Source organism: Bos taurus, chromosome 19, assembly GCF_002263795.3.
Source record: "Bos taurus isolate L1 Dominette 01449 registration number 42190680 breed Hereford chromosome 19, ARS-UCD2.0, whole genome shotgun sequence".
In the NCBI taxonomy this organism is placed as follows: domain Eukaryota; kingdom Metazoa; phylum Chordata; class Mammalia; order Artiodactyla; family Bovidae; genus Bos; species Bos taurus.
The window spans coordinates 47432776-47458711 of record NC_037346.1 but is presented as its reverse complement, the minus strand read 5'-3'; the positions used below and the strand labels follow the sequence as shown (position 1 = coordinate 47458711).

Here is a 25936-nt window from a genome sequence, read left to right as displayed (position 1 = left end):
CTCAAACAACTCTGAATAAATAGGACAAAAATAAAATTGGAAATAGAGGTGAAAACATGAGTGCAAGTGTATGTGTCTATCTGATGAGAAGTGATATTAGTTTAATTGCTAAACTGCTACAAATACCTGAAATATAAATAAAACCAGTCAAATCAGATATGTTTCAAAATGCAATTTCAAGGTTCTCACCACTTTTCTTCACTCTCAGTCATATTCATTTTCGCAGCCTACCACCAAATAAGAATCCTTCTTCTCTTTAATACAGGCACACTCTGTCACTTTCACTAATGACTTTTCACCTCAAATTCTATGACAGCCGATCTTAATTGGCAAGGACAAATGAATTTCATAAAGAGTAGACTTCTCAACTGACAAAATAGATTGGGTAAATAGACAGGCAAGGACCAGAAAGTGAAACAGCAGTCAATAAAAATATGACAGGTTTGGGTTTTATTACAAAAGATGTTGCAGCTCTATAATTAAATAAGAAAATCCTTTCCTCATATTAAATAGGAGTGTTTTCTAACCAAATTTGTTAGACCAAGGTACAGAAAAGGTAAAAACCCTTGAAAAGCTTATGCTGTAATTTCATGGTTTATTAGTGAAATAAAACTTACTGTCCCTGGAAGGAAAAAGATACTTTTATAGCATAAATATATTTATATGAATACTACTGTACATATTTCTTTATAGTTTGTTATGAGCATTCACTATTCGGAGAGCAATGAAGGTTTTAATTAATTTCAATGCCCAATTAGGGGCAGTGAGGAGGGGAGGTGGAATGCCTATAAGAAATTCTTCTAACAAACTGCCCTATTTTCACAGATGGGCAGAGTTTTTGCTCATAAAGTGATTAAAGAGAAATTAACTCAAACTCAAATATCAAGAGATTTCATATTTCAGAGAGTATACTCAGTTCACTTCAGTTGCTCAGTCATGCCCGACTCTTTGCGACCCCATGAACCGCAGCACGCCAGGCCTCCCTGTCCATCACCAACTCCTGGAGTTTACCCAAACTCATGACCATTGAGGCAGTGATGCCATCCAACCATCTCATCCTCTGTCATCCCCTTCTCCTCCTGCCCTCAGTGTTTCCCAGCATCAGGGTCTTTTCCAATGAGTCAGCTCTTTGCATCAGGTGGCCAAAGTATTGGAGTTGCAGCTTCAACGTCAGTCCTCCCATTGAACACTCAGGACTGATCTCCTTTAGGATGTACTGGTTGGATCTCCTTGCAGTCCAAGGGACTCTCAAGAGTCTTCTCCAACACCACAGTTCAAAAGCATCAATTCTTCCGCCCTCAGCTTTCTTTATAGTCCAACTCTCACGTCCATACATGACTACTGGAAAAACCATAGCCTTGACTACCCAGTACTTAGTGATTAACAAGTAAGTATCTGTTGACAGAAACTAAATCATGATCTATGAAAGTAAAACAATAAACTGGACTTCATCATGTTAAAAACTTTATGAAAAGACTGCTAAGGGGTTAGAAACACAATCAATAGGCTGACAGAAAATATTTGCAAAAAACGTTATCTGACAAAGTCTAGAATATATTACATAAAGAACCCTCAAAACCTAACACATGAACAACAATAACTCAACCAGAAGACAACCAAAAGCCATGGAGAGATATTTCACCAAAGAAGACATACAGAAAGCAAATAAGCACATGAAAAGATGCTCAGTATCACTGAGTCACTAGGGAAACACAGACTAGAACCACAGTGAGATACCAACATACACAGTGACAACACCAAACGCTACCAAGGATGCAAAGAAATTAGATTATCTGCACACTGCTGGTGGGAATGTAAAATGGTACAGACACTCTGAAAAAAAGATGGAACTTTCTTTAAAAACAAAACATGCAACTAAAACATGTCCTAGGAACTGTACTCGTGGACATTTACCCCAAAGAAACAAAAGCACTTGTTCACACAAAACCCTGCACCTTTCTCCAAATGACCAGCAATTCCACTCCAATACCTCCATTCTATCTCTACCTTAAGTCCAAATCAAAGACAGATTTTGGCTGTTCAACATTCAGAAGGTATCTTTTGGTCATAATGGCATTTGTGTCCTACAATGTGTCGGACAGCTCCACAAAATGAAGCGGCAATAATGCTCTGGCCTTATTAATCCTATGGTTTTCTTCCTCTCTGTCCTAGACAAATATAGCCTATTTGCCTATGTAACCATGCATTTTTATCAGTTTTAATATCTTATAAGTCATACCAGAATCAATGATTCCTTTTCATACTTCATTATTTTCACTTATTCTTCCATAGAATTTTAAAGTTATTTTACTTCTGTTTCACTGGCTATGCTAAAACATTTGACTGTATGGATCACAACAAGCCGTGGAAGATTCTTCAAGAGACAGGAATACCAGACCACCTTACCTGCCTCCTGAGAAGTCCGTATGCAGGTCAAGAAGCAACAGTTAGAACCAGACATGGAACAACGCAGTGGTTCCAAATTGGGAAAGGAGAACATCAAGGCTGTATATTGTCACCTGGCTTATTTAATGTCTAGGCAGAGTAAATCATGTGAAATGCCGGGCTGGATGAAGCACAAGCTGAAATCAAGACTGCTGGGAGAAATACCAACAACCCCAGATATTCAGATGACACCACCCTTATGGCAGAAAACAAAGAGGAACTAAAGAGCCTCTTAAAAAGTTGGCTTAAAACTCAACATTCAGAAAACTAAGATCATGGCATCTGGTCCCATCACTTCATGGCAAATAGATGGGGAAACAATAGAAACAGTGACAGACAATTTTCTTGGGCTCCAAAATCACTGCAGATGGTGACTGCAGCCATGAAACTAAAACACACTTGCTCCTTGGAAGAAAAGTCGTGATCAACCTAGACAGCATATTAAAAAGCAGAGACATAACTTTACCAACAAAGGTCCATATAGTCAAAGCTATGGCTTTTCTAGTAGTCATGTATGGACGTGAGAGTTGGACTATAAAGAAAGCTGAGGGTGGAAGAATTGATGTTTTTGAACTGTGGTGTTGGAGAAGACTCTTGAGATCCCATGGACAGCAAGGAGATCCAGCCAGTCCATCCTAAAGGAAATCAGTCCTGAATATTCATTGAAAGGGCTGAACCTGAAACTCCAATACTTTCACCACCTGATGCAAAGAACTGACTCATTTGAAAAGACCCTGATGCTGGGAAAGATTGAAGGTGGGAGGAGAAGGGGCCAACAGAGGATGAGATGGTTGGATGGCATCACCAACTCAATGGACATGAGTTTGAGTAGGCTCCAGGAGGTGGTGATAGACAGGGAGGCCTGGTGTGGTGCAGTCCATGGTGTCACAAAGAGTCGGACATGACTAAGCGACTGAACTGAACTGAACTGATGGTTTTTCCAGTAGTCATGTATGGATATGAGAGTTGGACTGTAAAGAAAGCTGAGCACCAAAGAACTAATGCTTCTCAACTGTGGTGCTGGAAAAGACTCTTAAAGAGTTCCTTGGACAGCAAGATCAAACCAGTCAACTGTAAAGGAAATCATCCCTGAATATACACTGGAAAGACTGATGCTAAAGCTGAAACTCCAATACTTTGGCCACCTGATGTGAAGAACTGACTCACTGGAAAAGACCCTGATGCTGGGAAAGATTGAAGGCAGTAGGAGAAGGGGACAAAAGAGGATGAGATGGCTGGATGGCATCACCGACTCGATGGATATTGAGTCTGAGCAAGCTCCAGGAGTTGGTGATGGATAGGGAAGCCTCATGTGCTGTAGTCCATGGGGTTGCAGAGTCAGACACAACTGAGCAACTGAACTGAACTGAATCCAACTGAAAATGAACCTGTTTCCTGAATGGAACTGAAATAAATATATGTAAATCCAGAAGCATGATATGTCTTTCCATCTGTCCAAGTCTTACAGGGAAGCCTGGCGTGCTGCGGTCCATGGGGTCGCAAAGAGTTGGACATGACTGAGCAACTGAACTGAACCAAAGTCTTACACACTTCAATAAAGTTTCCTGTTAAATCTATTCCTGAGAATTTGATGGCTGTTATACCTGTGAATGTAATTTTTTTTTCTCATTTACATTCCTAATCAGTAAATACTGGCAGACCTAAAAGTGTCAATCACCTTGCCAAATTACATTATTATTTCTAATAGATATTTACTGGATTCTGGGTTTTTATACCTTGCCTAAAAATAAAAATGGCGTTGTCTTGTCTTTTCCAATTTCTTGTCTTTACTGGATACTAGGAACTTCTAAACAATTTTGAAAAAGGTTGATAATAGGAGAAATCTCTATTATGTTTCTGTTTTTATGGAAATGGCTGATTCATTTTTGTTTAGAATGGTATTTGCTGTTGGATTTGGTGAATACCCTTTATTAAAGTATCCTTCTATATTAATGATGTTTTTAATGGTTGCTCAGATTTATAAAATGCTTTAGCAGAATATAATGATATAATAATGTGGTTTTATTTTTTTTTCTAAGTAAAAACTTGTGTTGATTTTCTGACACAGAAACATCTTTGCTTTCCTGGAACAAATTCTACTTGTAGTATATTATCAGGAATTATTTACATTTAACTATAGTTTTATTTAGTTTGCTTACTTTTCTTTCTGCATTTCTGCTTTCTCATGCTCATTTTTTATTTTGGAAAGGAGATAGCCTCAAGATATTTTTTTCTTCCAATGGCTGTGTTATACTAGGGGTACTATACTTTTTGAATTCCTGAATAATCTGAACTTGATAGTATTTTTTCCCCTCATACCTGAATGATGATTTACCAAAACAATGATACCAAATAGTGGCATTAGTTATATCAAAGAACCATACTGGAACTTTTACTAATTACTTGCATGATTGTAAACAATAAAAATAACAGTTAAAAATATATAAATATTTAAATTTTATAAAACACAAAAACACATATTTTTCCTTTATCACTCATAATTCAAAAGAACCACACAGTTGTCTTTTCACAAGAGTTCCAAGTCCTACACACATCAGAAACAATTTCCACATTATAAATCTGAAGTAAGCTACAAAATTCAAAGTTGATATTCACATGTCCTTTGAGGGAAAACTTTGCCTAAGAAAATTCATTTGTTATTACTTGACATAAAATCTATTTTTTAAATCTTCATCTAGTGGCCCACATAAAAGTTCAGATCAACTATTCAAAGAACAAATTAGAATACCCAATTTCCTTTATTATGAATTCTTTTCAAAGTAAAAATTAAAATGGTTCTCTAAAACAAAACAAATGATTAAGCCATGAGAAAACTTACCTTACTAATTTTAAAAATATGCCATGAGCCAAAAATAATAATATAAAGAATAAAGCACCCACCCAATTATTCACTAATGATTAAAGAAAAAAAAACTGTGATGATGAAAACAATAATGATATCATTCCATAAACACATTTTTTCCTTTTAATATCAAATTTATTCTTGCTTTGGAATTTCTCAGTGAACACTTTAAGAAAAACAGACTGCTTCTCTACAAATTCCTGCAATACAGAACACAAATCACTATTTTTATAACTACTCTAAATTATAAACATTTCACATGAAAAACCATGGAAAAGAAAAAATAGTAGAATAAGACCCCCCAAAATCATTATAGACATAATTAAATGCCTAGTAAATCAAAATAATAAGCTTTAATACTATAGTAGAATCTTGACATATATGGGTTCAATAATATGATCGCTACTAAAGCAGCAGTTGTTCAAATGTCTAGAATACAACGACTGGTAATTGTAACTGCTAAAGCACAAATTTGGTGCCTACCTCTAATAAGCGTAGTATTTAGAAATGAATCACTCACACTAGTGCTCAGGGCAAAAAGTCTACCCAGCATCTGCATCTTAATATGGCTTTAGTCTTTTCCTACTACCTATTTTATATGGATTAATTGCTATGAAGGGACAGAAAATCCTACTGCTGGTATCAAAAGTGAAAAACTAAGAAAATCACAGTTCTTGACCAGAAGACAAATTTTGGATAAACTATTTCTTTAAATGTCAAATTTGAGGGCAGTTCAGATCTCTGACATGTGTGAGTGAGTGAGTGAGTGAGTGAGTGAGTGTGTGTGTGTGTGTGTGTGTGCACGCGTGCGCACGTGTGCGCTTCTTTCAAAATGTGGTCAGTGGAGTTGGGGGAACTTAACCAGTGTGTGTGTGTATGCGTGTGTGTGTGTGCGCACACGTGTGCGCCTCTTTCAAAATGTGGTCAGTGGAGTTGGGGGAACTTAACCAGTATGGTGATGTCAACTATTATTTGTCTTCTGTCAAATCCAATCAGTGTTTGGAGAGATGCAATAAGTAAATGCTATATAGTTCTCTGGATTCAATTCTGGAACACAATGAGGACTTTAATGAAAAAGCTAATGAAATCCATAGAAATCTGGAGTTTAGTTAATAGCAATGTACCAATGTTGGTTTCTTAGTTTTGACAAATGCACCATGGTAACACAGATGCAACAATAGGGAAAACCAGGTAAAGAGTATACAGGAATTCTCTGTACTATCTTGGCAACTCTTCTATAAAGATAAAATTAACCCAAAATAAAAAGCTCACACACACACACACACACACACAAATTGGCATAGGAGGAAATATAATTATGTAAGTAAAATCCAAGAGAAACAGATATATTTAGAGTGTCTATCATAGGTACAGACTTTAAGACAGATACAGATATAAATAGCAACTTACCATTGTTCAGACAGGTTAAGAGACAAGATTGAAATACTACTCACAAAGAACAGAAAGAATTAAAAAAAAAACCTGATGGTGTCTATCTATAAATTGTTTTCAAGTTAAAAGGGAAAATTCATATCTGTACAGCAGAGAAAGTAGAGAGTACCCTGATTTGGTCATCAGAATCACATATGAGTAACAGATGGACATTGTGTGCCTCCAGCTATAATACCCTAAGAAGAAAACAACATACATTTATGTAACATTCAGACCACAGATATATAACCTGAATCTAATCATTGCAAAAAAAAAAAGTACAATTAGGAGCAGTTCAGTTATTCTTCAAACATGTCAAGAAAGGCTATGAAACCATAACAAATTAAATGAGAGTAAAAAGACGTAACAAGTAATGTAATACCTTATTCTGGACTGCATCTTGGAAAGGAAGGGATAAAATTCTATTTAAAAGTCACTAGGTAAACTGACAAAATTTAGAGAATAAATGGTAAATAAGATGAAAGTATTATATCAACAATTGCTTGAGGTGAATCCATGTACTGTGGTTATAAAAAGTAATCTCCTTAAGAAATACATACTGAAGTTTTTAAGAGTAAAGGGGCATGATGCATTTGACCCATCTTCAAATACCTGAAGATATAAGCCAATGAAACAATTCCAGTGGAATCTTGTACAGACTGCTGCTGCTGCTGCTGCAGCTAAGTCGCTTCAGGCGTGTCCGACTCTGTTTGACTCCATAGACGGCAGCCCACTAGGCTCCTCTGTCCCTGGGATTCTCCAGGCAAGAACACTGGAGTGGGTTGCCATTTCCTTCTCCAATGCATGAAGGTGAAAAGTGAAAGTGAAGTCACTCAGTCATGCCGGACTCTTAGAGACCCTGTAGACTGCAGCCTACCAGGCTCCTCCTTCCATGGGATTTTCCAGGCAAGAGTACTGGAGTGGGTTGCCATTGCCTTCTCTGTTGTTCAGAGTAGGTACTTAATAAACATTTGTTGATTGATTAGATTGTAATAATTCTTGAAAACACATTCCCAGAACACACATATACTTATTTGTTCTGAACAAACAGTCTGATAAACCATAGTTTTACCAAGAAAAAAGAATTTAGGAGGCTAAATAGATTTACTTCACACATTTATTCTTTGTTTTGCAAAAGAATGTTTAAAAGCTTTCTATTGTAAAATAAAACATATAAAAAGCCACATAAAAAAAATAAAAAAGAGTGAGTGAGACATAAAAGGTGAAGTAGAGGAGAGGAGACGCTCTGTGTATGTACATATGGAAAGAGAATGCTGACACAAATACAGTGAAAAGTTCATGAATCTGTGGGAGGGTATATGGAGTTTTTTGCATTATTGTTGCAACTTTTCTGCAAACTTAAAATTAATAAAGAAAATGGAATTTCTAGAACTGAAATGTACAAAAACTAAAATTAAGAACTGAATGCAGTTAAAAGCAGATTATAGACCAATGAAGAATGAATCAGTGAACAAACATTCTTTGGCATTTCCCTTCTTTGAGATTGCAATGCCAAAGAATGTTCAAACTCCCATACAACTGTGCTCATTTCACATGCTGGCAAGGTTATGCTCAAAATTCTTCAAGCACGGCTACACCATTATGTGAATTGAGATCTTCCAGATGTACAAACTGGGTTTCAAAGCGGCAGAAGAACCAGAGATCAAATTGTCAACATTCTCTGGATCAAGGAGAAAGCAAAGGAGTTCCAGAAAAAAATCTATTTCTGCTACACTGACTACACTAAAGCCTTTGACTGTATGGATCACAACAAGCTGTGGAAAATTCTTAAAGAGATAGGAATACCAGAGCACCTTACTTATCTCCTGAGAAATCTGTATGTGGGTCAAAAGCAATAGTTTTAACTGGACTTGATGGGGGTGGTGGGGAGGGGCAGAACTGGACATGAAACAAATGGACTGGTACAAAACTTGGAAAGCAGTATGTCAAGGCTGTATATTGTCACCCTGCTTATTTAACTTACATGCAGAGTATATTATGCAAAATGCTGGGCTGGACGAATCACAAGCTGGAATCAACATTACTGGGAAAAACATCAACAACTTCAGATATGCAGATGATACCACTCTGATGGCAGAAAATGAAGAGGAACTATAGAGTCTCTTGATGGGGGTGAAAGAGGACACTGAAAAAGTTGACTTAAAACTGACATGCAAAAAACTAAGTTCATGGCATCTGGTCCCATCATTTCACGGCAAATAGAAAAGGAGAAAGTAGAAACAGTGACAAATTCTATTTTTTTGGCTCCAAAATCACCGCAGATGGTGACCACAGCTATGAAATTAAAAGACACTTGCTCCTTGCTAAGTCGCTTCAGTTGTGTCCGACTCTGTGCGACCCCATAGACGGCAGCCCACCAGGCTCTGCCGTCCCTGGGATTCTCCAGGCAAGAACACTGGAGTGGGTTGCCATTGCCTTCTCCAAGACACTGTATTAAAAAGCAGAGACATCATTCTGCTGACAAAGGTGCTGCTGACAAAGATGCGTATGGCTTTTCCAGTAGTCATGTATGGATGTGAGAGTTGGACCATAAAGAAGACTAAGCACCAGAACTGATGTTTTTGAATGGTGGTGCTGGAGAAGACTCTTGAGAGTCCCTTGGACAGCAAGAAGATCAAACTAGTCAATCCTAAAGGAAATCAGTTCCCCACTGATTAAGTGAAGAAGAACTAAAGAGCCTCTTGATGAAAGTGAAAGAGGAGAGTGAAAAAGTTGGCTTAAAGCTCAATATTCAGAAAACTAAGATCATGGCATCCAGTCCCATCACTTCATGGCAAATAGATGGAGAAACAGTGGAAACAGTGGCTGACTTTATTTTCTTGGGCCGAAAACCACTGCAGATGGTGACTGCAGTCACGACATAAAAAGACTCCTGCTCCTTGGAAGAAAAGTTATGACCAACCTAGACAGCATGTTAAAAAGCAGAGACATTACTTTGCCAACAAAGGTCCATTTAGTCAAAGCTATGATTTTTCCAGTAGTGTATGGATGTGAGAGTTGGACTCTAAAGAAAGCTGAGTGCCAAAGAACTGATGCTTTTGAACTGTGGTGTTGGAGAAGACTCTTGAGAGTCCCTTGGCCCGGCAAGGAGATCCAACCAGTCCATCCTAAAGGAAATCAGTTCTGAATGTTCATTGGAAGGACTCATGTTGAAGCTGAAACTCCAATACTTTGGCCATTCTTGATGCGAAGAACTGACTCACTGGAAAAGACCCTGATGCTGGGAAAGACTGAAGGCAGGAGAAGTGGACGACACAGGATGAGATGGTTGGATGGCATCACTGCCTCAATGGACATGAGTTTGAGTAAACTCTGTGAGTTGGTGATGGACAGGGAGGCCTGGAATGTTGCAGTCCATGGGGTCGCAAAGAGTCGGACACAACTGAGTGACTGAACTGAACTGACTGAAAGGAAATCAACCCTGAATATTAATTGGAAGGGCTGATGTTGAAGCTGAAGCTCCACTACTTTGACCACCTGATGAGAAAAGCCAACTCACTGGAAAAGACTTTGATGCTGGGAAAGATTGAAGGCAAAGGGAAAAGGGGGTGGCGGAGGAAGAGATAGTTAGATAACATCACCCAACTCAATGGACATGAATTTGATTAAACTCTGGGAACTAGTGGAAGACAGAGGATCCTGGCATGTTACAGTCCATGAGGTTGCAAAGAGTCATACATGACTTAGCGACTGAACAACAACAACAAAAACAGATTTTTTTATACTATCCAACATAAACCACAGAGTCAAAAGGATAGAAAGAAAGTGTAAGAGACATAAATGGCACACATGTAGTCTATCAAGAACAAATAGAAAAGGGGGAAAAATAAAATTTAAAAAGATAATGAGAAATAATTTTCCCAAACTGATGAAAGTCATCAAGCCACATATTCGGAAAACCCTACCAAACATAAACAGAAGCTAAACAAAGAAAAATTAAAAAGAAAAGCACTCCTACACACATCAATGTAACATCTAGAAAACTAAAAACAAAGAGATAAAAGACAGATTGCAGAGAGCATTTAGAGTGACAGCTAACTTTTCACCAGAAGTTATTCAAGAAGCCAGAAGACAATGAACAATATTTCAAAGTGCTGAAAGAAAACAGGTGAAAATATATAATTCCACTCCCAGCAAAAACATCCTGCAAAAATAAAGGCAAAATAAAGGTGTTTTCAGACAACTGAAGCAAATTTGCCACACCAAGATTCCAACTAAAGGAAATTATAAAGGGTGTTCTATAAACAAAAAGAAATTTGGTGATTCCATCTAGACAGTGAAGGAAGGAGGGAATAAATATCAATAAAAAGGTCAAATCTGTGAATAAATCTATATAACAGTGACTACATAAAACAACAATAATAATGTCTTGTGGAGTTTAAATACAAACTATTTAAACTAATGTAAAGATTCTAAGACTTGCATTGTCCAAGGAGAGGGTAAAAGTACCAATTGACACCAAACTTTGATTGATGTTTTAACCTTAAAGTGGTTACTGAATGAATTATAATAAGACTTCATAATCCCCAAATCAGTAGGGAGAGATATGGAATATAAAAAATATTCTGATCAATACAAAATAAAGCAATAAAAGAGAGGGGGGGAAAGCACAGAACCAGCAGGACTAGCACTAAACAAAGAGCAATGTTATATTCAACCCCAGATATACCCCTGGTTGGTGGTGGTTTAATCACTAAATCATGTCTGCCTCTTGCAACCCCATGGGCTGTAGCCTGCCAGGCTCCTCTGTCCATGAGATTCTTAAGGCAAGAAGAGTGGAATGGATTGTCTTTTCCTTCTCTAGGGGATCTTCCGGACCCAGGAATTAAACCTGGGTCTCCTGCATTGCAGACAGATTCTTTACTGAATGCACTACGAGGGAAGTCTGTATCACTGGCTGAATTAATGTAAATGAATTCCAACATCTCCTTTGAGAGGAAAAACTTATATGAATACAAAAAGAAAATTCAACTATGTGCTACTAACAGTATAACTATATAGATATGTTGAAAATAAAAGAATAGAACAAATTATGCCTTAAAATACTATCCAAACAATGCCAGACAGCTATGTTAACATTAGACAAAGTCAACTTTCAAGCAAAAGGCATTATTAAAAATAAAGAGGAACATTTCATCATTGGGTGTGTGTGCATGCGTGTGTGTGTGTGTTAGTGGCTCAGTCATGTCCGACTTTGCGATTCCATGGACTATAGCCCGCTAGGCTCCTCTGTTCATGGGATTCTCCAGGCAAGAATACTGGAGTAGGTTGCCATTTCCTACTCCAGGGATCTTCCCTAATAAGAAAGCTTCCAGATATAGACAATTCCATAATCATAGTATAGGATTTAATCATACCTTTCTTAGTAAATAATTTTTTAAAAAGTTAGGACATAAAACATTTGAGGATCCAGTACTTTGGCCACCTCATGCGAAGAGTTGACTCATTGGAAAAGACTCTGATGCTGGGAGGGATTGGGGGCAGGAGGAGAAGGGGACGACAGAGGATGAGATGGCTGGATGGCATTGCTGACTCGATGGACGTTGAGTCTCAGTGAACTCCGGGAGTTGGTGATGGACAGGGAGGCCTGGCATGCTGTGATTCATGGGGTCACAAAGAGTCGGACATGACTGAGCGACTGATCTGATCTGATCTGATTTACAAAAATGACCTACACTGTACCCAGTAACTGCAGAATCCACATTACTGGGTTCATCAAGAACATCAGACAAAACTGACTGTATGCAAAGCTATAAGGAAAACCTCAATAAATATAAAAACAGTAAAATAATACAGGATAGCTTCTCTGATAAGAGTACAATTAGCTAAGTTAATAATAAGATGACGAGGAAATCATCAACTATTTGGAAATAAACAATTATACTTTAAATACCTATGGGTCAAGAAGAAATTACAAGCAGTGCTAAAAGATATTTTGAAGAGAATGATAAAGAATATACGAACAATGCTATGCTAAGTCACTTCAGTTGTGTCCAACTCTTTGCGATCTTATGGATAGTAGCCTGCCAGGCTCCTCTGTCCGTGGGATATTCCGGGCAAGAATACCAAAGTGGCTGCCATTTCCTTCTCCAGAGGATCTGACCCAGGGATCAAACCTCAGTTTTCTGTGTCAACTGCACTGCAGGCAGATTCTTTAAGACTGAGCCACCAGGGAAACCCATACCACCCACGAAAACTTGTGAAATGCATAAAAATAGGAAACAGAAAAGCTTAAAAGAATATAATAGAAAGAAGGATTTACTGGACTGGAATGGGTGAATTTAACCCAGATGACCATTATATCTACTACCGTGGGCAGGAATCCCTTAGAAGAAATGGAGTAGCCATCATAGTCAACAAAAGAGTCTGAAATGCAGTACTTGGATGCAATCTCAAAAATGACAGAATGATTTCTGTATGTTTCCAAGGCAAACCATTCAATATCACGGTAATCCAAGGCTAGGCCCTGACCAGTAATGCTGAAGAAGCTGAAGTTGAATGGTTCCATGAAGACCTACAAGACCTTCTAGAACTAACACCCAAAAGAGATGTCCTTTTCATTATAGGGGACTGGAATGCAAAAGTAGGAAGTCAAGAAACACCTGGAGTAACAGGCAAATTTGCCCTTGGAATACAGAATGAAGCAGGGCAAAGGCTAGTAGAGTTCTGCCAAGAGAATGCACTGGTCTTGGCAAACACCCTCTTCCAACAACACAAGAGAAGACTCTACACATGGACATCACCAGATGGTTGACACTGAAATCAGATTGATTATATTCTTTGCAGCCAAAGATGGAGAAGCTCCATACAGTAAGCAAAAACAAGACCAGGAGCGGACTGTGGCTCAGATCATGAACTCCTTATTGCCAAATTCAGACTGAAATTGAAGAAAGTGGAGAAAACCACTAGACCATTCAGGTATGACCTAAATAAAATCCCTTATGACTATACAGTGGAAGTGACAAATAGATTTAAGGGACTAGATCTGATAGAGTGCCTGATGAACTATGAACGGAGGTTCATGACATTGCACAGGAGACAGGAATCAAGACCATCCCCATGGAAAAGAAATGCAAAAAAGCAAAATGGCTGTCTGAAGAGGCCTTACAAATAGCTGTGAAAAAAAGGAAAGCGAAAAGCAAAGGAGAAAAGGAAAGATATACCCATTTGAATGCAGAGTTCCAAAGAATAGCAAGGAGAGATAAGAAAGCCTTCCTCAGGGATCAGTGCAAAGAAATAGAGGAAAACAACAGAATGGGAAAGACTAGAGATCTCTTCAAGAAAATTAGATACCAAGGGAACATTTCATGCAAAGATGGGGTCATTAAAGGACAGAAATGGTAGGGACCTAACAGAAGCAGAAGATATAAAGAAGAGGTGGCAAGAATACACAGAAGAACTGTACAAAAAAGATCTTCATGACCCAGATAATCACGAAGGTGTGATCACTCATCTAGAGCCAGACATCCTGGAATGTGAAGTCAAGTAGGCCTTAGAAAGTATCACTATGAACAAAGTGAGTAGAAGTGATGGAATTCCAGTTGAGCTATTTCAAATCCTGAAAGATGATGCTGTGAAAGTGCTGCACTCAATATGCCAGCAAATTTGGAATACTCAGCAGTGGCCACAGGACTGGAAAAGGTCAGTTTTCATTCCAATCCCAAAGAAAGGCAATGCCAAAGAGTGCTCAACTACTGCACAATTGCACTCATCTCACATGCTAGTAAAGTAATGCTCAAAATTCTCCAAGCCAGGCTTCAGCAATATGTGAACCGTGAACTTCCTGATGTTCAAGCTGGTTTTAGAAAAGGCAGAGGAACCAGAGATCAAATTGCCAACATCCGCTGAATCATGGAAAAAGCAAGAGAGTTCCAGAAAAACATCTATTTCTGCTTTATTGACTATGCCAAAGCCTTTGACTGTGTGGATCACAATAAACTATGGAAAATTCTTTAAGAGATGGGAATACCAGATCACTTGACTTGCCTCTTAAGAAACCTGTATACAGGTCAGGAAGCAACAGTTAGAACTGGACATGGAACAACAGACTGGTTCCAAATAGGAAAAGGAGTACATCAAGGCTGTATATTGTCACCCTGCTTATTTAACTTATATGCAGAGTACATCATGAAAAACACTGGGCTGGAGGAAGCACAAGCTAGAATCAAGACTGCTGGGAGAAATATCAATAACCTCAGATATGCAGATGACACCACTCTTATGGCAGAAAGTCAAGAAGAACTAAAGAGGCTATTGATTAAAGTGAAAGAGAAGAGTGAAAAAGTTGGCTTAAAGATCAACATTCAGAAAATGAAGATCATGGCATCCAGTCCCATCACTTCATGGCAAATAGATGGGGAAACAGTGGACACAGTGGCTGACTTTATTTTTTGGGAGGGCTCCAAAATCACTGCAGATGGTGATTGCAGCCATGAAATTAAAAGACGCTTGCTCCCTGGAAGGAAAGTTATGACCAACCTAGACAGCATATTCAAAAGCAGAGACATTACTTTGCCAACAAAGGTCCATCTAATCAAGGCTATGGTTTTTCCAGTGGTCATGTACGGATGTGAGAGTTGGACTATAAAGAAGGCTGAGCACCGAAGAATTGATGCTTTTGAACTATGGTATTGGAGAAGACTCTTGAGAGTCCCTTGGACTGCAAGGAGATTCAACCAGGCCATCCTAAAGGAGATCAGTCATGGGTGTTCACTGGAAGGACTGATGTTGAATCTGAAACTCCAATACTTTGGCTACCTGATAAGAAGAGCTGACTCATTTGAAAAGACCCTGATGCTGGGAAAGATTGAGGGCAGGAGGAGAAGGGGACAAAAAAGGATGAGATGGTTGGATGGCATCACCGACTCAACGGACATGGGTTTGGGTGGAGTTGGTGATGGACAGCGAGGCCTGGTGTTTTGCGGTTCATGGGGTCGCAAAGAGTCGGACATGACTGAGTGACCAAACTGAACTAAACAGAGAATTATACCATTTTCTTATAATAACCTATAAATGAGATATAATCTGCAAAAATACTGACTTGCTGTTGTACACTTGAAACTAACACAATGCTGTAAATAGCTACATGTCAATGAAAGAAAATATGATAAAAATCAACAATCCATTTGTAGAAAACAAATCAGATCAGATCAGATCAGTCGTTCAGTCATGTCCGACTCTTTGCAACCCCATGAATCGCAGCACGCCAGGCCTTCCTGTCCATCACCAACTCCCGGAGTTCACTCAGACTCACGTCCATCGAGTCAGTGATGCCATCCAGCCATCTCATCCTCTGTCGTCCCCTTCTCCTCCTGCCCCCAATCCCTCCCAGCATCAGAGTCTTTTCCAATGAGTCAACTCTTCACATGAGGTGGCCAAAGTACTGGAGTTTCAGCTTTAGCATCATTCCTTCCAAAGAAATCCCAGGGCTGATCTCCTTCAGAATGGACTGGTTGGATCTCCTTGCAGTCCAAGGGACTCTCAAGAGTCTTCTCCAACACCACAGTTCAAAAGCATCATTTCTTTGGTGCTCAGCCTTCTTCACAGTCCAACTCTCACATCCATACATGACCACAGGAAAAACCATAGCCTTGATTAGATGGACCTTTGTTGGCAAAGTAATGTCTCTGCTTTTGAATATGCTATCTAGGTTGGTCATAACTTTCCTTCCAAGGAGTAAGCGTCTTTTAATTTCATGGCTACAGTCACCATCTGTAGTGATTTTGGAGCCCAGAAAAATAAAGTCTGACACTGTTTCCACTGTTTCCCCATCTATTTCCCATGAAGTGATGGGACCGGATGCCATGATCTTCATTTTCTGAATGTTGAGCTTTAAGCCAACTTTTTCACTCTCCACTATGTAGTGTATTAATCTTCAAGATTTCTCCCAAAAAACCATCTATACAGGTTTGGTTTGTTTTTACCTTAAAAGTCTAAGAATTACACACTTTTTTAAAAAATATCTTTTAATGATTGTAAAAATGTCCAATTTACATATCATTTTTTGTATAACCCTTTGAGGACTATCTCTATTATTTTTAGTCTCATTCCCCAAAGAGTATCTGGGACTGAAATAATTTTACAGGTTAATTCTTAAAGTAAATTTAAGTCTGGAAGGTATTTAATATGTACTACATAGAAACACTACACTCTCATATATCTGAAATAAGCATTTTTCCTTCACAGACTCTTCATTTACCTGACTATTCCTGATGAGTGTTCAAGTATTCTTCTTAATAAAGAATATGTCGACCTATAGGAATGTAAACTTTTTCCAAAATAAATAAGCCATTTAATAAAATATATGAACTGTGGTAGCATTAATTCAGATCCCTAAGAGAACTTTCTTTTCCAAATCATAACACAAAATAAATGAAGCAGAGTTACTCACCACTTGATCTGTTCTTACGACTTGATTTTCCTCCAGTAAGAAGCATCTTGAGACTATTCCGAAACATGGTTGTACTATTCTAGGACTCACAAAACTACAAAAGAAAATGTGGGAAAATATGTTAGAAAACTTGGTTTGCTATCCAAATACTATTAAGAATTCATTTTAAATGTGCTATCAGGAATTAACCACTCTGTTTACATATATAATACAGAAATTTTAACTATATGACAGAAATGCTTATTTAATTTAATTAGACATTTAGGTATTCCCTTTAAAGTATAATACTTGAGTACCCTAAGAGACAAAGGCAGATATCACTGAGGGTACACAGAAACAGAAAACAATTAGGTAGCTATAAATACAGTTACCACAAGACTCTCCATTTCTTGGACATTTTCCCCAAAACACACACCCAACGTGTAAGAGTCCAGAACTCACAGCAGCTGTGTATTTTCCACTGGTCAAGCAAGAACTTCATCTCACAAGACTACTGATACATGAGTACATCAGTACACATATGCTATTAATACCAACCTCTGTATGTCCCACTCCCATCAAAAGAAAACTCCTTAATTTTGCTATGTCCTCTCTCACCTTGTTCAGAACTTTCATCTAAAAATCATCTTTCTTTTCTCTCTCACACAGCTTTCATTTTTTTCTCTCTACAGAATCACTCCAGTCATAACATAAACATGCTAGTATGTCCCAACCAAAAGCCAATAAGTAAGCCCCTCTCTTTATTCCCACATGGTCCAATTACTGCTCCTTTATGCTTGCTCTTAACAGCAAAATTTCCCAAGTGTCAGTACGTGAAACCTGCAGCAGACTGAACAGAGCAAATGTGAATTTAGAACAGAGGTTAACAGCAAATTTCCAAACTAAAGCACACAGAAATTAAAGGCTGAAAAATATGGAAGAGTATGAGAGGCATATGGAATCCTTTGAAAGACTCTAATATACATATCATTAAAATCCCAGAAGAAAGGAGAAAATAAGAAAGAAGCAATATATTAAGTGATAATAATCAAGAATTTCCTAATACTGATAAGATGTAAAGCCACATCTTTAAACAGCTAGGGGAAAAAATAAACACACTGAAAGAAGCAACAATCAGTAGACTGAGAGGAAACTTTCAACAGCAATGATGAATGACACAGAAAATGGAATGACTTCTTAAATTTTTTGAAGGAAAAGAGGTGTCAATCAAGAAATCTATGAACAGTTTAAAATATTCTGAAAATTAAAATAAAGGTGATTCAGAACAAAAAGAATTTATCAGTAAAAGAAATACGAAAACAGAGTTCTTCCAAGAGAAGGAAAATGAGAGCTAGAAAAACACAGAAGGAAGAGCCACAAAAAGGTAAGTATATTGGCAAATATAAATGAACAAGAATTGTTTAAAAAATTACATTAATAACTTGTTAAGCTTAAAATATATGATGAGTGTGGGTGCTTAGTCATGTCCAACACTTTGTGACCCCATGGACTGTAGCCCACCAGGCTTCTCTGCTCATGGAATTTTCCAGGCAGGAATACTGGAGTAGGTTGCCATTTCCTTCTCCAAGGGATCTTCTCGACCTAGGGATCAAACTCACATTTCTTGCACCTCCTACACTGGCAGGTATTTCTATGCCAATGTACCACCTGGGAATCCCACAGAGATTTTTCAATGCATAACAACAAAAACAAAAACGTCAGGAGTGGAATAGAGAGAATAATTAACATATATGACTGAACCAAAGGTAAGAAGTGAGAGAAAAAGCATAGTAAGTGTGGATAAAATATGAAACAGTGAGATGGTAGCTTTAAACTCAAATTATGTTGTTATTCTGTTAAATACTCTACTAAAAGACTATGGGCACATAAAGGTTAAATATAAAATGAGAAAAGATATCCCATCACATATAGACCACATATAGAAAATAAATTAGCATTACCAAATGGGAGAAGCAAATAAGGGATATGCTACAAACTACTGGGCATAAAATAGATAAGCAAGATATTACATAACATACAGAATTATAATCATTGTCTTGTAAGAAGTTTTAATGCAGTATAATCTTTAAATTATTGAATCTTTATGCTGTATACCTGAAACTAATACTGTAACCTCAATTTTAAAAAGATCATTGATCACAGATCATCAGAATAAATATAATAAAAAATGAAAACATTTGCAACATTGCAAGAATTACTAAAATGTGACAGAGATATGAAGTGAACAAATAGTGTTGCAAAAATGGTACAAACAGACTTGCTTGGCTCAGGGTCGCCACAAATTTTCAATTTTGTCAAACAAAACAAAACACAGTAACTGCAAAGCACAATAAAGCAAAGTGTAGTAAAATACAGTACGTCTGTATCCTATGTTCATAGAATGGAAGGTTCAATATCTTTAAAATATAAATTCTCCATATATTGTTCTAAAGAAACAATACAATCTCAGCCAAATTCCAGCAGGCATTTTCTGTGTATGTGGAACCTGAGAAGCTGATTCTAAAAATGCATATGGTAATGCAAAAAGCCTAGAACATCCAAAGCAATCTTGAAAACTAACAAAAAGCTGAAGCACTTACAAGACCCAGTAACTGTGACAGTACAGTACTGGCCTAAGACTCATCGAACAGATCAATGGCACACAATAGGTAATCCAGAAGAAGACCTATACTGACACCGTCATCCGCTTTCAACAATCATTCATGGGTAAAGCAAAGTCTTTTCAACAAATTGTGCTGGAACAAATAGATATCTATTTTTAAAAAATTAACCTTGATCTGTGTCTCACACACTATACATGAAAGTTAATTCAAAGTAAATCAAACATCACATAAATGCTGAAATCATAAGGCTTTCAGAAGAAAACACAGGAGAAATATCTTCATTATTTAGAAGGCAAAGGAATCTTAGACACAGAAACCAATAACCATAAAATTTCATTAAAATTTAAAAAAAAATCTGCTCATCAAAAATACCATTAAGAAAATGAATAGGCAAGTCACCAACTGGGAGAAATTATGTACAAAACATATCTAACATCTAACAAAACATAGCTAACATAAACATAAATATATCTCCTAAATATATTAAAAACATCTATAATTCAATTATAAAGAGACAATTTTTAACAGGGTGAAAGATTTGAATAGACACTTTTTAAAAAAAGATAGACTTCTCTTTAACACACTTATTAAAAAGCATAACATCATCTGTCATTGGGCAAGTACAAATTACAGTGAGCTACCACTATATTCCCACCATAAGAACCAATTCTGTGAAGTCTGATGATATCAAATATTGACCAGGATGGCGGACAACTGAAATTCTTAAAACACCATTTCAGGAGTAAAATGGTACAATGTGCTTTGGAGAGTTTATTTTAAAACAAAGCATAAACCTAACATATGACTCCACCCTTTACATATTTACCCAGAAGAAATGAAAACACAGGTGCTTAAAAGAGACTAGTACAATTTTCAGAGCAGATTTAATAACAGCCAAAATCTAACACAGATGTCCAACAACAGGAAAATGGATAAACTATGATATTTTCTTACAGTGGAATACTACTCAGCAATTAAAAGGTATGAACTATTCATACATTCAACAACACAGATCAATCTCTATATTACACTGAGTAAAAACATCTTACATTAAAACGTATGCAAGAATATGGTAAGAAAAAATTAGAATTACAAAATCAGAACGGTTGGCTCCTACGGCAGATATGAGAATTCACTAAGAAAAGGCATGAGTAAACTCTTCAGTGATAGTAATATTTCGTATCTTGAGGGAGCTTGGGATACACAAATGCATATATTTGTCAAAACTAAGTCAATGTTCACACCAAATTTATGGATTATATTCCATATAAATTTACTTAATATAAAAAAAAATACTGAACCTTACTTAATGATATTCATGCTTCAATATTTAGAGGAAAGCATACTGATATATCCAATTACTTTGAAATGCATTAAAAAATAAGACAAAACGATGGATGAAGGAAGGAAGGCACACATATAATAGAGCAATTATAGCAATATGCGAACACAAGATTCTAAGCGGTGGGTATACATGTGTTAAATGTAAAACTATGCTAAATAGTCTATGAATCTGAACTTTTTTAGTGAAGTAAAAACACATTCCCACAAAAGAAACTCTAGGACCAGATGATTTCAACAATTTAAAGAAGCAATAATACCAATTTTACACAAACTGTCCCAGACAGTAGAAAAATTGGGAGTATTTCCAAACATGTTTTCTAAAGATAGCAGAAGCTTCCTAACAAAAGCCAAAAAGATTGCTATAAGAAAGAAATATTACATACCTCTCTTTTGCTATAGATACAAAAATTCTAAACAAAATACTGGTAAAATCAAACATACCAATATATAGATCAGGATGAAGTGGAGGTTTAATTCAGAAATGCAAAAGTGATTTAACACATGGAAATCAATTAACCATGTAAAAAGAGAAATAAACCATATAATCAATAATTTAATCAATTTTATCAATAATTTATCAGTGAAACAAAAGCAACTGATAAAATTTAATACTTGTTCATGATTTTTTTAAAACTTATACAAAATTAGAAATAAAGAAAAGTTCTTTAATACTACACAGTGTATCTTTTTAATAGCCTACAGCAAACATCATATGTAATGGTGAATGACTCCAAACATTCCCCAAGACTGAAGAATATGACCACTTATTATCACCACTTGCACTTAACATGGTCCTAGAGGTCTTTAGTCAGTAAAAAAAACATGAAACAGAAAGTATAAAAATGGAGAAGAAACAAAAATGCCCCTTTCACGAACAGTATGATTTGCTTAGACAATCTAAAAGAATTTATAAACTATTAGATTAATACATGAATTTATCAAGGTCATTAGATACCATATAAAACAAAGATTTAAAGTGAACACTAACAAATAACTTATTCTTTTTATCAGTAAAAATAAATATGGTGATGAATCCTAAAAATATTAAAGCACTTATGAAATATTCCTTTTACATATTCATCTTGAGAGTCAATCTTTAGGGTTTTTTCCCTTCTAATCTTACTTTAAAAGACTATCTGAGACTCAGCAAGAAGTTCTAAGCTTGATAGGTACTTACTTCACTAATATTTGAAAGACTTGAAAAAATCGTATGTTGGGGTATATAAAAAATATACTTCATGTTTTAAAACATACTATGAAATTTGAATAGTAAGTTTTATAACTCTTAAAATTTTCTTAGAAGAGAACATTATGTATCAGATTTTCTGTGTGTTACAAGTCAGAAAATATATATTATGCAAAATATTATATATATATGATCTGATTTAGTCCTCATCAAAACCTCCTTAACACAGGTAGTATATGCTTCATTTTTAAAAGGAAGCTGAAATAAAGAAAAGTGAAATCGCATGCTCACAGTTACACTGCTAATAAATGCTTAAGGCCATATTTGATGTTCAAACACGAGCTGTCCTCCTCAGCATCTCTTCTTAAATAAGAAACACTTAATAAGTCTGTTTAAAAGAGCTGAAACAAAATTTCTAAATACAATGATCCAAATTAAAAATTCCATAAGTAGTATTCCATTTGGTTCTTGTTTTTAAAATGTTTATTTTTTTTGTGGCACTACTATATACGTCAACATATTTTACCTTACTCTAGCAAAAAAAAAAAATTAAGTACTGTTACAGATTGGTGTTAGTCTTTGCCAACGCATAAAGAAACATTTTGATACAACTTATTTGGGGGCGGGGGGAGAAAAAAGATCCTGCTTTAGTGGACACCATGATGTCCCACCCTGATCCTCATTATAGGATCAGCACATCCATATCCTCAGGAGTTACTGGCAGAGAACTGCTCAGTACTGATGAGAGCCACCAATGACTCATTAGTACAGGGCTACAAAAGACCACCTCCTTTAACTCAAGGGGAGCAACTGGGTGTAATGATGTATGCGCCAAAGCTCTCATCCATCTCTTTCTAGTCTTTATTTTTCTTCAAATATTTATCTCTAAATGATATATTATAACCTGTTTATTATCAGTTCCCCTACTAGAATATAATCTTCAAGAGGTCATGAAAGCTGCTTATTTAACTCACTGTGATAAGCCCATAACTGGAGAATCAGATCAGATCAGATCAGATCAGTTGCTCAGTCGTGTCCAACTCCTTGCGACCCCATGAATCGCAGCACACCAGGCCTCCCTGTCCATCACCAACTCCCGGAGTTCACTCAGACTCACATCCATCGAGTCAGTGATGCCATCCAGCCATCTCATCTTCCGTCGTCCCCTTCTCCTCTTGCCCCCAATCCCTCCCAGCATCAGTCTTTTCCAGTGAGTCAACTCGTTGCATGAGGTGGCCAAAGTATTGGAGTTTCAGCTTTACCATCATTCCTTCCAAAGAAATCCCAGGGCTGATCTCCTGCAGAATGGACTGGTTGGATCTCCTTGCAGTCCAAGGGACTCTCAAGAGTCTTCTCCAACACCACAGTTCAAAAGCATCAATTCTTCAGCGCTCAGCCTTCTTCACAGTCCAACTCTCACATCCATACATGACCACAGGAAAAACCATAGCCTTGACTAGACGAACCTTTGTTGACAAAGTAATGTCTCTGCTTTTGAATATGCTATCTAACTGGAGAATAATACCTGGTAAACAGTAGATATCAAATACTTAATGAATTAATCAATTAATTTCTTCAGCTGGTATGTCACTGTTGAAAGCAAACCCACATAGAGCAACCTCATCTTACCCTTTTTATACTCAATGCCCAGCTCATAGTAGGCTTTCAACACTTCTTAAATTAGTAAATAAATCAATGAAAAATTGAGCAAAGACTTGATTCATTAGATTATTAACTTGGTAAAGGGACTAATATAATCTCAATAGACAAAAACCGGTTATGAACTAACTGGAATAAAGACTAAGGTGACTGTGTGTCAGAGAAGGGTATACGAATTCTGGGCAAGTTCAAATTTTTATCTGAAGAAAAACCAAGAAATTCTAGTCATAATTCAACTTTTGCCTAACTCAGACCTTACTACTATGTACAGTTCTTCAAAGCTGCAAAAGGAAAACAAACATATAGATACAGATTATTATTAGAAGAAAAATTACTACTTAAAATTTACTAAAACTAGGAGTCAAAAGAGTAAAAATTTTATACCTAAAAATAAACCAAGACAACATTCTAAAGTTAAGAAAAACTGATGAATGAAATTAATTATAATTATAATCACTTTTTGAAGTACAGAGGTTTTTTGTCTTTGCTAGTCCTAAAACATTTTATAAAAATTGACTAAAATGTATAAAGAATATAATGAAACATAAAATACTTATTTAAGGCTAATTATCCATCTCATTGCTACATTTTGATAAAAATGACTTTAAGTTAACACACCACTAGAAAATTTATTGTAATAAAATATTAATATAGAAACTACAAAATTGAAGCTAAGTGGAAAATGACAGTTTGATCTAATTGGATTTATGACAGTAATATATGGCTAAATTTCACTCTACTTTTCCAAGTTTTAGATCCAATTTTTTCTTTTTTACTGTTAACTCTCTAGGAGAAATCAAATAAATTCCTGGCAAGTGAATCTCTGGCAGGAGAATAACAAATAACATTCATAGAATCCCAATCATTTCTAACTGTCTTATAACTGATTCAGACCTTATGTTATCTACATGGCCCCTAAGCTTTTATGTTTGTGACACCTGGTCTGAACAGTTCAGGAAGTAATGACTATTCTCATCCTAATGTTCCATCAAGGCTGGATGCTCAATATCCTATATATCTCATACATTTTTGAACTATTTTATTAGTGGGCAATCAATTTTCATTTTCAATGTTCACCCCTCCTGCACACTTAAAGCCCTTTTCTTACTGTTACTCAAAAAGGAGCACAATAGGCCTCCTTCATTTAAATATTTATATAATAATATAATTAACTCCTAAGCACATCTGTACCATTTGGGCTAAATAATCACAGTATTCCCTTTAACTTTTCCGCATCAGCAAGGTCACCAGTGAAAACCTAGCACCTGACACAGAAGCTGGTACATAAAAAGCATTTAGCAAATATTTGTTTAAAGGCCTAACAGGTTCCAAAAAAGGGACTCATAAGTAATCTAAAAGAGAAAGAGAGGACAGAAGAGCTCAAAAGAGTATGCACGTAACTATAACGGGAAAAGGAAATAACCAATGACAGATGCAATAATGTGAACCATGGGAATACTAGTTAAAAAAATAAATCCAGCTGCATAAACTGGAACTTTGAAAAACTCTACATTAAAAAAAAGATAAACAATAAAAGGACAAAATCAATACAAGAAAGAAGAATCATTTGCCCACTATCTGGAAGCTGCATGTTTTTCATCTCTGAAAGGCATGTAGAATGACCAGTATATTATCAAGAATGGCTTTCCATTGAATAGGTAAATTGCGAAATACCTCAGACACATTCCATGAAATAACTTTGGAAGTACATAATCAAAGATAAAAGAGTGAAAACATAGAGATGGAAGGACTAAGGGAAATCTCGAATATCCACTACAATATACAACAATCATAAAATGTCTTCTAGAACTTTTTTGAACAAGTTATATCCAGAGAAGTCTTGAACTGAACAGAATTACCTGAGTTCTGTCCACAGATAAACTCTGATAATTTCCCTAACATATCAATTCTGAACTGCACTGAAGAGCTTCAAATTATGCAATCTCATTCAATATTTGAGGGCACAGGAATGAATGCAGGGCAATTAGCTTCTC

General features: G+C 36.5%; 1 protein-coding gene across 7 annotated transcripts in view; it reads right to left on the bottom strand.

The window, feature by feature from the left end:
• The window catches only part of TANC2 (tetratricopeptide repeat, ankyrin repeat and coiled-coil containing 2), a 363973-nt gene that overhangs the window by 305944 nt on the left and 32093 nt on the right, over positions 1–25936 (bottom strand). For 6 of the 7 annotated variants that reach the window (XM_010816367.4, XM_005220895.5, XM_005220897.5 and 3 more), the window contains exon 2: positions 17151–17244. In XM_010816367.4, coding sequence (XP_010814669.2) covers positions 17151–17217 — 67 coding nt within the window. In that variant the 5' untranslated portion in view covers positions 17218–17244. Of the gene's footprint in view, positions 1–17150; positions 17245–25936 lie in introns of those variants that run through there. The other variant, NM_001192675.2, reaches the window with a different exon arrangement.